Raw genomic sequence first — 15,635 nt, 5'->3', positions numbered from 1 at the left:
TGTGTGTCTGTAGACTCACTATCATCATCAGTCCTCACGTGCAGCAGGCTGGTGTGGTTGTGGGCCGGGCCGGCGCTGGTTGCCGGGGTAACGGTGAAGACGTAGGGATAGTACTTCCTGAGTTTGGTAAACAGGAAGACGTTATCATTGGTTGTCTTGGTGATGGTATTGTTGACAGCGGTGGGTCCGGGGGGGTTGGTGTTAGGGTAAGAGGGGTTCAGAGGTTTAGGGGGTTGGGGGTGTCCTGCTTCCTGCAGGGTGAGCAAGTAGAAGGGGCGTCCATTGGGTTCCATAGGGGGGTCCCAGCTTACTATGATGGCTGTAGAACTGAAGATCTGAGCACTGAGATTGTGGACCGGATCACTGGGCACTGTGGAGAGAGAGGGGGAATTAGTATCACTGACTGAACTACATAATTCTTCAGACTCAGTCCTAGCACTAGAAGAACACTACAGGTTATTTATGCTGTATATACACATAATAGTACATCTACACCCAAACCAGCAACATCAACCAATCAAACACTGGCACCACCCCAGGGAGAGAAACACACCAACAAACATAAAACAGCACTTTGTCATCATCATCATTAACAACATTGTCATCATTAACATCATCATCACCCCATGAGTCATATGGAGAGAATAACCTCAGTGTGGAATAAAACAAGAACACTTTGACCAGAGATACTTCAAATCGAGAAACAAAAAAACAGAGACATTTTGAATAGCAGATACTCATCCTGGCCACACCCACTTCCGGTGTCCATCCTCTAAGTTCCGGTCACTGAGTCTGACCATATGGAGAGAGCAAACTGAGCATGTGCACCAGGGGAAACAGGGATGGAAAGAAGGAGAGACGCAGAGATGGAAGATATAAGGAGGGAGGGGAGACCTCAGTGAAGGCAGATTGAGAGGCTGGTGAAGTGGATGGATGGGTGGAGGAGAGAGGGCGGTGTGTGGGTGTCTGAGCCCAGGGCAGTGAGCCCTGCTGGGCTTGGCAGGGCAGGAGAGGCAGGGTGAGCTGGAGGTCCCGTGGCTGGAGCACAGAGGCAGAGACACACAGTCAGTATTAGAGATATCTTCAGACCGAAACAAGAGGCAGTCACTATTATACGTCAGATGGAGGCAGCAGTCTGTCTACACAATTTTTCCCAAAATCACATAAAAACAAAGAGATCATTGTCAAATAGGAACAATAACTACATTTATTTTGAATAACACAAAAGCTACTATTTTTATCTACATCATTTATTTGACAGGAACATTGCTACTTCTTGTGATCATCCAGATACTGCCATTTGAAAAGGATTAATCTGCATCTTAAGCTACAGACTAAACTACTAACACTAATACGATAATGACCTACTCACAAAACTACATGATGAAACATCTCTACTGGATGTATGTTGATAGCATTGTGACATTGTTGATAGCCAATGTGTTTACAAAAGAACTGGATGCCTGTATCATTGCTCTGTTGGGAATATAAGACATTATCAGATATCCAACAGGTCAAAGAGTAAGCTTCCACAGGGTTCAGTAAAAGGAGATACAAACTGGTTGTCTGAGGTACGGAGGCCTCGGAGGGACAAAAAGGGCCAGTTTGTCAGACTGACAGACTTACCTCCTTTTACCAGCCAGCTGAAAGTTACACTTCAATCGCAGAATTTTTACGTGATTTTAGCAAGTTCAACAAGAGGTTGGAAAAAACAGTGCAGACTCTCTCTCTCTCTGTGTGTGTGTGTGTGTGTGTGCGTGTGTGTGTGTGTGTGTACAGTATGTGTGTGTGTGTGTGTGTGTGTGTGTGTGTGTGTGTGTGTGTGTGTGTGTGTGTGTGTGTGTGTGTGTGTGTGTGTGTGTGAAACTGACCGCCATCTGGGGTGAGTAGGTCTAAAGGATCAGTACGGACCCCTCCGTCCCCCTGCATGGTGCTGGAGGTCAGCCAGAGGCTGTAGTTCTGTCCTCCTCTCAGGCCAGACAGACAGTAGGACAGGTCCTCCCCCAGAGAGACAGGGTCCAGCTCTGACACTGGGATACGCTGATGGAGAGGAGAGAGAGAAACGATGCCTTTACAGTAGAAAATAACTCACTTTTACACACGAGCATACAGTGTGTGTGTGTTACTCACCTGCTTTATAACAGTGTTATTGTCTGTGTAGTATAGAGTGTAATGCTGTATAACTCACCTGCTCTGTGACAGTGGTATTGTCTGAGTAGTACAGAGTATAGTGAAGGAGGATTCCATTTGGCTGAGTGGGGGGTTGCCAGAGGACGGTCACTGAAGAAAAGGTCAGGTTCACCAACGACACATTCTGGGGTGGGTCAAATGGCACTGGAAGAGAATTGCAGGATGAATTGGTGCAAGTTGCATGTCACTTGTGTTTACTAAAAATGAACTGGAGGCATGTTCAGTTGGGACTACAAGATTTTCTCAAAGGGTTGTGTGTGTGAGTGCATGCGTGCTTGCCATACGTATATGTGTGTGTGTACCTGCGTCAATAATACTGAAGCTGATGTATATGAGGACTCCCCCGTCCCCCAGGCGCGTCCAGCTGGAGACAGAGGCGTTGAAGCGGCTTTCTGAGTCAACGCTGATCACCACCGCTGTACCTGTTACATTCTGCCACACCTCAGATGACTCATTCCTACAGGAGAGAGAAGGAAGGAGGAGGAAGAAGAAGAAGAAGAAGAGGCCATGTTGGAGCTGTGTAGGAGCTGGCCATGTTGCAGCTGTAATTCATGCTTCAATCAGAATGACTCATCCCTCAACATCTCCTTTTTCAACATCACATCAGCAGTAGGTTTCAAACTAACGATCAATATTGAAATCAAACTCACCAGACTCTGACTATGTAGTAGAGGATCTCAGAGTTGGCCTCTTTCGGCGGTTCCCATGACAATTCTACCTCGTAGTCTGACAACTTCCTGGCTAACAGGAACTGAGGGGGAGTGTCTGGGTCTGAAACACACTTCCTATTATTTAAGACCAACCAGGTCCCTAGGGGAAATGGACTGGAAGGAGGAGAGAACGTTAGCTAAACGCTCCTTGATCATTGGAAATAGCGCCTGCATGCTGGCTCATCTGTAAGCACAGCCCTGTGAAGTAAAGCTGGTTGGTTAGAAGTGATGGTGTTGATGTTGTTAAATAACACTGTGGTAACCCCTGACCTTTGACTTGTATTGTCAGAGGATCAGGAAGACTTGAGACAGAGAGGACGTGAGAGGAGGTGATGATGAACATTCTGTGGTCCAGGGTCTCTGGTCTTGTTAACGCCATAGTCCACTACGCGGCCACCTGAAACACAATGACCCTAACCATGGCCCTCTACCTCCCCCCTCTTACCCCAGATCCCTCACTCCATTGGGGTGATGTATAGTGGTTTACTGCGGTGGTTCTGGGGTGTGTTTGTGTGTTAGAGAGGCTCTCACCATCCTCCAGTGTGGTGATGTTGAGTGGGTCACTGCTGTGGTTTCCAGGGCCCATTCGTGTGTGTCCCTTCACCACCAGAGTGTATTGCGCAAACTTCCTTAGGTGAGTGATCTGGACGTGGCTAATGGGTGTGGTCAGGTTGAGGAAGTGGGAAGAGTTTCGCAGCTCAAGGCTGTAAATCAAATCAAAACAAACGTAATTTAAACTGCCTTTTCATCATGAGACAGTACAAATCCAGAATCCATGCAGAAATGTACCTGTAGTGCGTGATAACTCCATTGGGGACTAGGGGGGGTTCCCAGGTCACATTCACCTCATTGGGACTGACGGACTCATAGGACAGGCCGTAGGGAGGACTTCCCGGTACTAGAGGGTACACACACACTTCAACATGTGGCGTTAGTGTGTGAATGTGCCTAGTTTGTGTGTGTGTGAAATAAAAGGTCAAATAGGGGGTGCTTATATTTGTCCTGTTTCACTGCATGTACAAGTGGGTAACCACTCGGAGAGTGGTGTGTGTGTGTGTTTGTATGTACTGTATGTGTGTGTAGACTCACCGTCCTCCCCAGACAGCATAGTGAGTGTGTCTGAGGTGTGGTTCCCGTGTCCGAGGCGTGTGTATGCTCTGACAGACACGTTATAGTAGGAGAATGGCATCAGCCCTGTCAAAGTCACTCTGGGGACAGAGCTGTTCAACACTGCCACATATGATTGGTTCTTGTACAGGACCTCATACTGTTGGATCACTCCATTGGCTCTCTCCGGGGGTGACCAAGAGAGGGTGGTGGTGGAAGGAGAAGTGTCTACCACTGTTAATCCTATGGGTGGGGAGTCAGGTTCTGAGAGGGAGAGAGAGAGGGATAACATTGGACTCTCTATCATGAAACCCACATATTGAGAGAGGTGGGGGTGTGTATATATGTGTTTGTGTGTGTGCCAGGTACCATCCTCGGGTGTGACAGCGAAGATATCGTCTCGGTCAGACAGAGAGCTCTCTCCTACAGCAGTAGATGCAGCCACTCGCAGCTTATAACCTGTATACTTCTCTAGCCCTGAAACACACAGCAAGCAGTTTATAATCTGTATACTTCTCCAGCCCTGAAACACACAGCAAGCAGTTTATAACCTGTATACTTCCCCAGCCCTGAAACACACAGCAAGCAGTTTATAATCTGTATACTTCTCCAGCCCTGAAACACACAGCAAGCAGTTTATAACCTGTATACTTCCCCAGCCCTGAAACACACAGCAAGCAGTTTATAATCTGTATACTTCTCCAGCCCTGAAACACACAGCAAGCAGTTTATAACCTGTATACTTCCCCAGCCCTGAAACACACAGCAAGCAGTTTATAATCTGTAAACTTCTCCAGCCCTGAAACACACAGCAAGCAGTTTATAACCTGTATACTTCTCCAGCCCTGAAACACACAGCAAGCAGTTTATAACCTGTATACTTCTCCAGCCCTGAAACACACAGCAAGCAGCTTATAACCTGTATACTTCCCCAGCCCTGAAACACACAGCAAGCAGTTTATAATCTGTATACTTCTCCAGCCCTGAAACACACAGCAAGCAGTTTATAACCTGTATACTTCTCCAGCCCTGAAACACACAGCAAGCATCTTATAACCTGTATACTTCCCCAGCCCTGAAACACACAGCAAGCAGCTTATAATCTGTATACTTCCCCAGCCCTGAAACACACAGCAAGCAGTTTATAACCTGTATACTTCTCCAGCCCTGAAACACACAGCAAGCATTTTATAACCTGTATACTTCCCCAGCCCTGAAACACACAGCAAGCAGCTTATAATCTGTATACTTCCCCAGCCCTGAAACACACAGCAAGCAGTTTATAACCTGTATACTTCCCCAGCCCTGAAACACACAGCAAGCATCTTATAACCTGTATACTTCCCCAGCCCTGAAACACACAGCAAGCAGTTTATAACCTGTATACTTCCCCAGCCCTGAAACACACAGCAAGCATCTTATAACCTGTATACTTCCCCAGCCCTGAAACACACAGCAAGCAACCTATAACCTGCATACTTCCCCAGCCCTGAAACACACAGCAAGCAGTTTATAACCTGTATACTTCTCCAGCCCTGAAACACACAGCAAGCAGTTTATAACCTGTATACTTCTCCAGCCCTGAAACACACAGCAAGCAGCTTATAACCTGTATACTTCCCCAGCCCTGAAACACACAGCAAGCAGTTTATAATCTGTATACTTCTCCAGCCCTGAAACACACAGCAAGCAGTTTATAACCTGTATACTTCTCCAGCCCTGAAACACACAGCAAGCATCTTATAACCTGTATACTTCCCCAGCCCTGAAACACACAGCAAGCATCTTATAATCTGTATACTTCCCCAGCCCTGAAACACACAGCAAGCAGTTTATAACCTGTATACTTCTCCAGCCCTGAAACACACAGCAAGCATTTTATAACCTGTATACTTCCCCAGCCCTGAAACACACAGCAAGCAGCTTATAATCTGTATACTTCCCCAGCCCTGAAACACACAGCAAGCAGTTTATAACCTGTATACTTCCCCAGCCCTGAAACACACAGCAAGCATCTTATAACCTGTATACTTCCCCAGCCCTGAAACACACAGCAAGCAGTTTATAACCTGTATACTTCCCCAGCCCTGAAACACACAGCAAGCATCTTATAACCTGTATACTTCCCCAGCCCTGAAACACACAGCAAGCAACCTATAACCTGCATACTTCCCCAGCCCTGAAACACACAGCAAGCAGTTTATAACCTGTATACTTCCCCAGCCCTGAAACACACAGCAAGCATCTTATAATCTGTATACTTCCCCAGCCCTGAAACACACAGCAAGCATCTTATAACCTGTATACTTCCCCAGCCCTGAAACACACAGCAAGCAGTTTATAACCTGTATACTTCCCCAGCCCTGAAACACACAGCAAGCATCTTATAACCTGTATACTTCCCCAGCCCTGAAACACACAGCAAGCAACCTATAACCTGCATACTTCCCCAGCCCTGAAACACACAGCAAGCAGTTTATAACCTGTATACTTCCCCAGCCCTGAAACACACAGCAAGCAGTTTATAACCTGTATACTTCCCCAGCCCTGAAACACACAGCAAGCATCTTATAACCTGTATACTTCCCCAGCCCTGAAACACACAGCAAGCAACCTATAACCTGCATACTTCCCCAGCCCTGAAACACACAGCAAGCAGTTTATAACCTGTATACTTCCCCAGCCCTGAAACACACAGCAAGCAGCTTATAATCTGTATACTTCCCCAGCCCTGAAACACACAGCAAGCAACTTAACACCAATACAACTTCAGAGGCTTGTACCAGGCCTGTACCATGTGTGTATATGTGTACATACAGCATGTGTGTGAGTTACCTGTGAGCAGTATGCTGGTGTTGTTTGTAACTCTCTGCAGGGCCTGGTTGCTGTGCAGGTTGAGTCCGTAAACGGTGTAATGTGTGATTCGTCCGTTGGGGTAGAGGGGCGGAGTCCAGCTGACCAGGATGGAAGTGGAGCTAACGTTCTGATAGGACACAGCCACCACTGAGCTAGGAACTATGACAACAACAACACACAACAATAAGAACAATAATAAACAACAATGACACTATTAAAAAACAATGTATATACAGTCTCTATGTGTACCCTGCTCGCGGGTCTTCTCAGAGACGTGTGAGGCAGGACCCTCTCCAATAGCGGTAGCCGCGGTAACAGTGAAGGTGTATTCAGTGAAGGGACTAAGACCAGAGACAAGGTAAGACAGCTCCTCAGACTTCATGTCTATCACCTCCTCTCTCACATACAGTCCTGGAACACACACACAGTATAGAGGACAGACTGTAGTGCATGGTAACACACCTCACTCTACTCATCAACTCTATAGTCTTCAATCAAGTTTCTAGTTGTAATGTCACATGCACAGGTACAGTGAAATGCATTTCTTGCTCTAAACCCAACAATGCAGGAATCAATAGTAATGTAATACTAAAAGTATCATAAGGTAGAACAAAGAAAATACGAGAAATAAAAATAAGAGAACACAAGTAAGTAAGCAAGCATACAAAAAGTTACAAAAAATGGCAGCAATTTTACAGGCGCCCAACCAATTGTGCTATTATGTGTTTTTTTCACGTTATTTGTAACTTATTTTGTACATAATGTTTCTGCAACTGTATCTTACGGCAAAAAAGAGCTTCTGGATATCAGGACAGCGATCACTTACCACGGATTAGACAAAGATTTTTTCTACAACAAGGCGGAAGCACAAGACATTCTCCAAACACCCCACAGGGCCGACATCCCCGTTATTTGCAAGAGTAAGCGACGCAGGTACAGAGGACAAAGAGCCAGATGTCTGGTCAGGTCCCGGAGAAGGCGAGTGGGAAAGCTGCCGTTACCGTCAATACTTCTCCAACGTGCAATCATTGGACAATAAACTAGATGAGGTACGATCACGAATATCCTACCAACGGGACATCAAAAACTGTAATATCCGATGTTTCACGGAATCGTGGCTGAATGACGACATGGATATTCAGCTAGCGGGATATATGCTGCACCGGCAAGATAGAACAGCGCGCTCTCCGGTAAGATGAGGGGGGGGGTGGTCTGTGCATATTTGTAAATAACAGCTGGTGCACGAAAAAGTCTCTAGATTTTGCTCGCCTGAAGTAGAGTATATTGTGATAAATTGCAGTCCACACCACCTGCCTAGAGAGTTTTCAGCTATACTTTTCATGGCTGTTTATTTACCACCACAGACAGATGCTGGCACTGAGACCGCACTCAGTCAGCTGTATAAGGAAATAAGCAAACAGGAAACCACTCACCTAGAGGCAGCGCTCCAAGTGGACAGAGACATTAATGAAGGGAAACTTAAATCAGTACTAACAAATTTCTATCAACGTGTTAAATGTGCAACCAGAGGGAAAAGAATTCTAGATCACCTGTACTCCACTGACAGAGTAGAAAAAGCTCTCCCTCGCCTTCCATTTGGTAAATCTGACCACAACTCTATCCTCCTGATTCCTGCTTACAAGCTAAAATTAAAGCAGGAAGCACCAGTGACTCGGTCTATTAAAAAAGTGGTCAGATGAAGCAGATGCTAAACTACAGGACTGTTTTGCTATCACAGACTTGAACATGTTCCGGGATTCTTCCGATGGCATTGAGGAGTACACCACATCAGTCACTGGCTTCATCAATAAGTGCATCGAGGACGATGTCCCCACAGTGACCGTATGTACATACCCCAACCAGAAGCCATGGATTACAGGCAACATTCGCACTGAGCTAAAGGGTAGAGCTGCCGCTTTCAAGGTGCGGGACTTTAACCCGGAAGCTTACAAGAAATCCTGCTATGCCCTGTGACGAACCATCAAACAGGCAAAGCGTTAATACAGAGCTAAGATTGAATCATACTACACCGGCTTTGATGCTTGTCTTATGTAGCAGGGCTTGCAAACTATTGCAGACTACAAAGTGAAGCACATCCACGAGCTGCCCAGTGACACGAGCCTACCAGACGAGCTAAATCACTTCTATGCTCGCTTCGAGGCAAGCAACACTGAGACAGCATCAGCTGTTCCGTAGCCGACGTGAGTAGGACCTTTAAACAGGTCAACATACTCAAGGCTTCGGGGCCAGACGGATAACCAGGACGTGTGCTCCGGGCATGTGCTGACCAACTGGCAGGTGTCTTCACTGACATTTTCAACATGTCCCTGATTGAGTCTGTAATACCAACATGTTTCAAGCAGACCACCATAGTCCCTGTGCCCAAGAACACAAAGGCAACCTGCCTAAATTACTACAGACCGGTAGCACTCACGTCCGTAGCCATGAAGTGCTTTGAAAGGTAGGTAATGGCTCACATTAACACCATTATCCCAGAAACCCTAGACCCACTCCAATTTGCATACCGCTCAAACAGATCTATAGATGATGCAATCTCTATTGCATTCCACACTGCCCTTTCCCACCTGGACAAAAGGAACACTTATGTGAGAATGCTATTCATTGACTACAGCTCAGCGTTTAACAGCGTTGTGGGTGAACAGGGAGTACAGGAGGGGACTGAGCACTAACTGAGAACAAAGCTTATCACTAAGCTAAGGATCCTGAGACTAAACACCTCCCTCTGCAACTGGATCCTGGACTTCCTGACGGGCCGCCCCCAGGTGGTGAGGGTAGATAGCAACACATCTGCCACGATGATTCTCAAAACTGGAGCTCCCAAGGGGTACGTGCTCAGTCCCCTCTTGTACTCCCTGTTCACCCACGACTGCATGGCCTGGCACAACTCCAACACCATCATTAAGTTTGCAGACGACACAACAGTGGTAGGCCTGATCACCGACAACGACGAGACAGCCTATAGGGAGGAGGTCAGAGACCTGGCCGGGTGGTGCCAGAATAACAACCTATCCCTCAGCGTAACCAAGACTAAGGAGATGATTGTGGACTACAGGGGCTGTAGTGGAGCAGGTTGAGATCTTCAAGTTCCTCGGTGTCCACATCAACAACAAATTAGAATGGTCCAAACACACCAAGACAGTCGTGAAGAGGGCACGACAAAGGCTATTCCACCTCAGGAAACAAAACAAAAAAATGGCATGGGTGCTGAGATCCTCAAAAGGTTCTACAGCTGCAACATCGAGAGCATCACTGCCTGGTACAGCAATTGCTCGGCCTCTGACCGCAAGGCACTACAGAGGGTAGTGCGTAAGGCCCAGTACTTCACTGGGGCTAAGCTGCCTGCCACCCTGGACCTCTACACCAGGCGGTGTCAGAGGAAGGCCCTAAAAATAGTCAAAGACCCCAGCCACCTCAGTCAAAGACTGTTCTCTCTACTACCACATGACAAGCGGTACCGGAGTGCCAAGTCTAGGACAAAAGGCTTCTCAACAGATTTTACCCCCAAGCCATAAGATCCTGAACAGGTAATCAAATGGCTACCCGGACTATTTGCATTGTGTGCCTCCCCCAACCCCTCTTTTACGCTGTTGCTACTCTCTGTTTATCATATATGTATAGTCACTTTAACTATACATTGATGTACATAGTACCTCAATTGGGCCGACCAACCATTGCTCGCGCACATTGGCTAACCGGGCTATCTGTATTGTGTCCCACCACCCGCCAACCCCTCTTTTACCCTACTGCTACTCTCTGTTCATCATATATGCATAGTCACTTTAACCATATCTACATGTACATACTACCTCAATCAGCCTGACTAACCGGTGTCTGTATGTAGCCTCGCTAATTTTATAGCCTCGCTACTGTATTTGGCATGTCTTTTTACTGTTGTTTTATTTCTTTACTTACCTATTGTTCCCCTAATACCTTTTTTGCACTATTGGTTAGAGCCTGTAAGTAAGCATTTCACTGTAAGATCCACACCTGTTGTATTCGCCGCACATGACAAATAAACTTTGATTTGATTTATATATAGGGTTAGTTAGTTCCAGTACCATATTTACAATGTGCAGGGATACTGGAGTGATGGAGGTAGATATGTATAGTGTTAAAGCTGCAATATGTAACTTTTCCGGCGACCCAACTAAATTCACATAGTAATGTTAGTTATAGATCTGTCATTGGTATTGAAAGCAAGTCTAAGACGCGTTGGATCTGTTCTATGCGTGATATTTCTATGCTTCCCGTTCTTAAGTTTCGCGTTTGCGTCTTACGTTCGGTTTTGTACACCAGCTTCAAACAACTGTAAATACTAGATTTCTGGTTATTTCAAATATATTTTACAGTGGTATAGATTGTACAATGATTCTCTACACTTTGAGTGCTTGTTTGGTCATGTTAACTGAAATTAGGAGAAATATTAGAATTTTAGCAACCAGGAAAGGGCAGAGCCATTTCTGCATATTGCACCTTTAAAAGGGTTTAGAGGTTAAAAGATGAAATGGTTATAGGTTAGAGGTGAGTGCAGTACCTCCCGGGGTGCTGGAGGCTTCAGCCCTGGTGGAGGGGAGTGTCTGGAGGTGTCCAGTGACTGCAGGTGCAGAACGGGTGGAGAGGCGTGGCTGGCCAGAGGTGAGCTGGCCGGGATGTGAGTTGGCAGTGAGCCAGGGGAGGGGTGTGGCCGGGGTTGAAGAGGTCAGGGAGAGGACAGAAGTCCCTGAAGTTACAGCATCAAAGGTCATAGGGGAGGAATCTGGAAAGTCAGAGGTCTGGTCAGTCCCAGGGCCCATACTGGTCAGACTGGGGCTCTCAGTGACTGTGGGGACAGTGTAATTGTTGTGGTCAAGGTTAGGATTAGGGTCAGGGGGGGTTGAAGTGCTGTGTGTGCGGCTGGTTGTGGTCACGGTCATGCCAGTAACGACTGTGTGGTCGGACAGGGTGACCGTGAATGCAAGCGGAGAGGTGGTCAGGCTGAGGTCAGCTGATCTCTTACGCCGCAGAGAGTTACCAGGGATACCTGGCACTAACGTTCCATCACCATGGAGATCAGTGTCATTTAGGTTCTGAAGATAAGAGGAAAACATCAGGCACAAACACACACACACAATCGTTTGTTTTGCTTCAAAACCTACCCCTAAGCATTACTTTAAACCCTAACCCTAACACCTAGGTCCTAACCCCTAACCCTAATTCTAACCCAAACCCTAAACCAGGTATGGGCAACTTTGAACCCATCATGAGGGGCCGCAGTTGCTCGGGGGTCAGGGGTATCGCCTGAGTTCCTAAATTTAAATAAATATATACAGTACCAGTCAAAAGTTTGGACACACCTTCTCACTCAAGGATCTTTCTTTATTTTTACTATTTTCTACATTGTAGAATAATAGTGAAGACATCGAAGACATCAAAACTATGAAATAACACATATGGAATCATGTAGGAACCAAAAAACTGTTAAACAAATCAAAATATATTTTATATTTCAGATTCATCATAGTAGCCACCATTTGCCTTGATGACAGCTTTGCACACGCTTGGCATTCTCTCAACCAGCTTCACCTGGAATGCTTTTCTAACAGTCTTGTTGGGTGATTGTGGAGGCCAAGTCATCTGATGGAGCACTCCATCATTCTCCTTCTTGGTAAAATAGCTCTTACGGTTGCCGACAGATAGGGCAGCTCTGCTTCTAGCTCCTAAGCAACTTTGTAATATTTAATTTTTTTGCGTGTTATTTCTTACATTATTAGCCCAGGAAATGTTTTGTGTTATTACATACAGTGCCTTGCGAAAGTATTCGGCCCCCTTGAACTTTGCGACCTTTTGACACATTTCAGGCTTCAAACATAAAGATATAAAACTGTATTTTTTTGTGAAGAATCAACAACAAGTGGGACACAATCATGAAGTGGAACGACATTTATTGGATATTTCAAACTTTTTTAACAAATCAAAAACTGAAAAATTGGGCGTGCAAAATTATTCAGCCCCCTTAAGTTAATACTTTGTAGCGCCACCTTTTGCTGCGATTACAGCTGTAAGTCGCTTGGGGTATGTCTCTATCAGTTTTGCACATCGAGAGACTGACATTTTTCCCATTCCTCCTTGCAAAACAGCTCGAGCTCAGTGAGGTTGGATGGAGAGCATTTGTGAACAGCAGTTTTCAGTTCTTTCCACAGATTCTCGATTGGATTCAGGTCTGGACTTTGACTTGGCCCTTCTAACACCTGGATATGTTTATTTTTTAACCATTCCATTGTAGATTTTGCTTTATGTTTTGGATCATTGTCTTGTTGGAAGACAAATCTCCGTCCCAGTCTCAGATCTTTTGCAGACTCCATCAGGTTTTCTTCCAGAATGGTCCTGTATTTGGCTCCATCCATCTTCCCATCAATTTTAACCATCTTCCCTGTCCCTGCTGAAGAAAAGCAGGCCCAAACCATGATGCTGCCACCACCATGTTTGACAGTGGGGATGGTGTGTTCAGGGTGATGAGCTGTGTTGCTTTTACGCCAAACATAACGTTTTGCATTGTTGCCAAAAGTTCCATTTTGGTTTCATCTGACCAGAGCACCTTCTTCCACATGTTTGGTGTGTCTCCCAGGTGGCTTGTGGCAAACTTTAAACAACACTTTTTATGGATATCTTTAAGAAATGGCTTTCTTCTTGCCACTCTTCCATAAAGGCCAGATTTGTGCAATATACGACTGATTGTTGTCCTATGGACAGAGTCTCCCACCTCAGCTGTAGATCTCTGCAGTTCATCCAGAGTGATCATGGGCCTCTTGGCTGCATCTCTGATCAGTCTTCTCCTTGTATGAGCTGAAAGTTTAGAGGGACGGCCAGGTCTTGGTAGATTTGCAGTGGTCTGATACTCCTTCCATTTCAATATTATCGCTTGTACAGTGCTCCTTGGGATGTTTAAAGCTTGGGAAGTATTTTTGTATCCAAATCCGGCTTTAAACTTCTTCACAACAGTATCTCGGACCTGCCTGGTGTGTTCCTTGTTCTTCATGATGCTCTCTGCGCATTTAACGGACCTCTGAGACTATCACAGTGCAGGTGCATTTATACGGAGACTTGATTACACACAGGTGGATTGTATTTATCATCATTAGTCATTTAGGTCAACATTGGATCATTCAGAGATCCTCACTGAACTTCTGGAGAGAGTTTGCTGCACTGAAAGTAAAGGGGCTGAATAATTTTGCACGGCCAATTTTTCAGTTTTTGATTTGTTAAAAAAGTTTGAAATATCCAATAAATGTCGTTCCACTTCATGATTGTGTCCCACTTGTTGTTGATTCTTCACAAAAAAATACAGTTTTATATCTTTATGTTTGAAGCCTGAAATGTGTCAAAAGGTCGCAAAGTTCAAGGGGGCCGAATACTTTCGCAAGGCACTGTACAGCCGGAAATAACTTTTGGATATAAGAGCGGCGGTAACTCACCAGCATTACGACCGGGAATATGACTTTTCAGAATTTGATCCTTTGTTCGTACCTCCCAGGGCAATTGAACTGATTCCAGAGGCTTATCCAAAACACCGCTGGCGGAGCAGAGGTATTCGGAGTGGACTTCTAGTCTGACTCAGGAGGCACGCATCCACCACTTCCGAGTATATTACTCGCTAATGTTCAGACTCTGGATAATAAAATAGACGAGCTCAGGGCGAGAATCTCCTTCCGGAGAGACATAAGGGATTGTTACACGGAAACATGGCTCTCTCAGGATATACTGTTTTTGTCCATACAGCCAGCTGAGGTCTCAGTATATTGTGCAGACATGAATAAAGAACTCTCCGGGAAGAAGAAAGGCAGAGGTGTATGTTTCATGATTAATCACTCATGCTGTGATTGTGATAACGTACAGAAACTCAAGTCATTTTGTTCACCCGACCTACAATGCCTCACAATGAAATGCAGACTGTATTACCTCACGAGAATTCTCTTCGGTTATAGTCGCAGCCGTGTATATTCCCCCTCAAGCCGATACCACGACAGCCCTCAAAGAACTTCACTGGATTTATGCAAACTGGAAACCACATATCCTGAGGCTGCATTTATTGTAACTGGGGATTTTAACAAAGCAAATTTGAGGAAAAAGCTACAGAAGTTCTATCAACACATTGACTGTACTACTCGCGCTGCTAAAACACTCAACCACTGCTACTCCAACGACCAGGATGCCTGCAAGGCCCTCCCCCGCCCTCCCTTTGGCAAATCCAAATAGGCAGAAACTCAAACAGGAAGTAGCCATGCTATGGACTATTCAACGCTGGTCTGACCAATCGGAATCGACGCTTCAAGATTGTTTTGATCATGCGGACTGGGATATGTTTCCCGGGTAGCCTCTGAGAATAACATTGACGAATACACGGATATGGTGACTGAGTTGATCATGTTATGCCCACTGTGACTATTAAAACCTACCATAACCAGAAACCGTGGCTCGATGGCAGCATTTGAGCAAAACTGAAAGCGCGAACCACCGTATTTAACCATGGCAAGGTGACTGGGAATATGGCAGAATACAAACAGTGTAGTTATTCCCTCTGTAAGGCAATCAAACAGGCAAAACGTCAGTATAGAGACAAAGCGGAGACGCAATTCCACGGCTCAGACACGAGACGCATGTGGCAAGCCACGTCGCGGACACTGACGCCTTCCGGCCCAGATGGCATCCCTAGCCAAGTCCTCAGAGCATACACAGACCATCTGGCTGGAGTGTTTAGGACATATTCAATCTGTT

The 15,635-nt window shown here is 45.7% G+C and overlaps 1 protein-coding gene across 4 annotated transcripts in view; it reads right to left on the bottom strand.

Moving 5' to 3' along the window:
* LOC112245177 (phosphatidylinositol phosphatase PTPRQ-like) overlaps positions 1-15,635 on the bottom strand; it is a 46,521-nt gene that overhangs the window by 12,665 nt on the left and 18,221 nt on the right. For 3 of the 4 annotated variants that reach the window (XR_006083604.1, XM_042323204.1, XM_042323205.1), the window contains 12 exons: positions 11,419-11,950; positions 7,113-7,274; positions 6,843-7,022; positions 4,377-4,484; positions 3,990-4,271; positions 3,690-3,798; positions 3,432-3,604; positions 2,841-2,961; positions 2,493-2,647; positions 2,189-2,334; positions 1,872-2,040; positions 20-370 (listed from right to left, as the gene is read on the bottom strand). Coding sequence is in view for 3 of the 4 variants with exons in the window: in XM_042323204.1 (XP_042179138.1) it covers positions 20-370; positions 1,872-2,040; positions 2,189-2,334; positions 2,493-2,647; positions 2,841-2,961; positions 3,432-3,604; positions 3,690-3,798; positions 3,990-4,271; positions 4,377-4,484; positions 6,843-7,022; positions 7,113-7,274; positions 11,419-11,950 (2,488 nt within the window). In the remaining variant the exon portion in view is untranslated. The remainder of the gene's footprint in view (positions 1-19; positions 371-1,871; positions 2,041-2,188; positions 2,335-2,492; positions 2,648-2,840; positions 2,962-3,431; positions 3,605-3,689; positions 3,799-3,989; positions 4,272-4,376; positions 4,485-6,842; positions 7,023-7,112; positions 7,275-11,418; positions 11,951-15,635) is intronic. The other variant, XM_042323206.1, reaches the window with a different exon arrangement.

The sequence above is a fragment of the Oncorhynchus tshawytscha genome, linkage group LG06 (genome assembly GCF_018296145.1).
Source record: "Oncorhynchus tshawytscha isolate Ot180627B linkage group LG06, Otsh_v2.0, whole genome shotgun sequence".
In the NCBI taxonomy this organism is placed as follows: Eukaryota; Metazoa; Chordata; class Actinopteri; order Salmoniformes; family Salmonidae; genus Oncorhynchus; species Oncorhynchus tshawytscha.
Note: the sequence above shows the minus strand (reverse complement) of the source record. Positions and strands in the feature narration are given on the sequence as shown.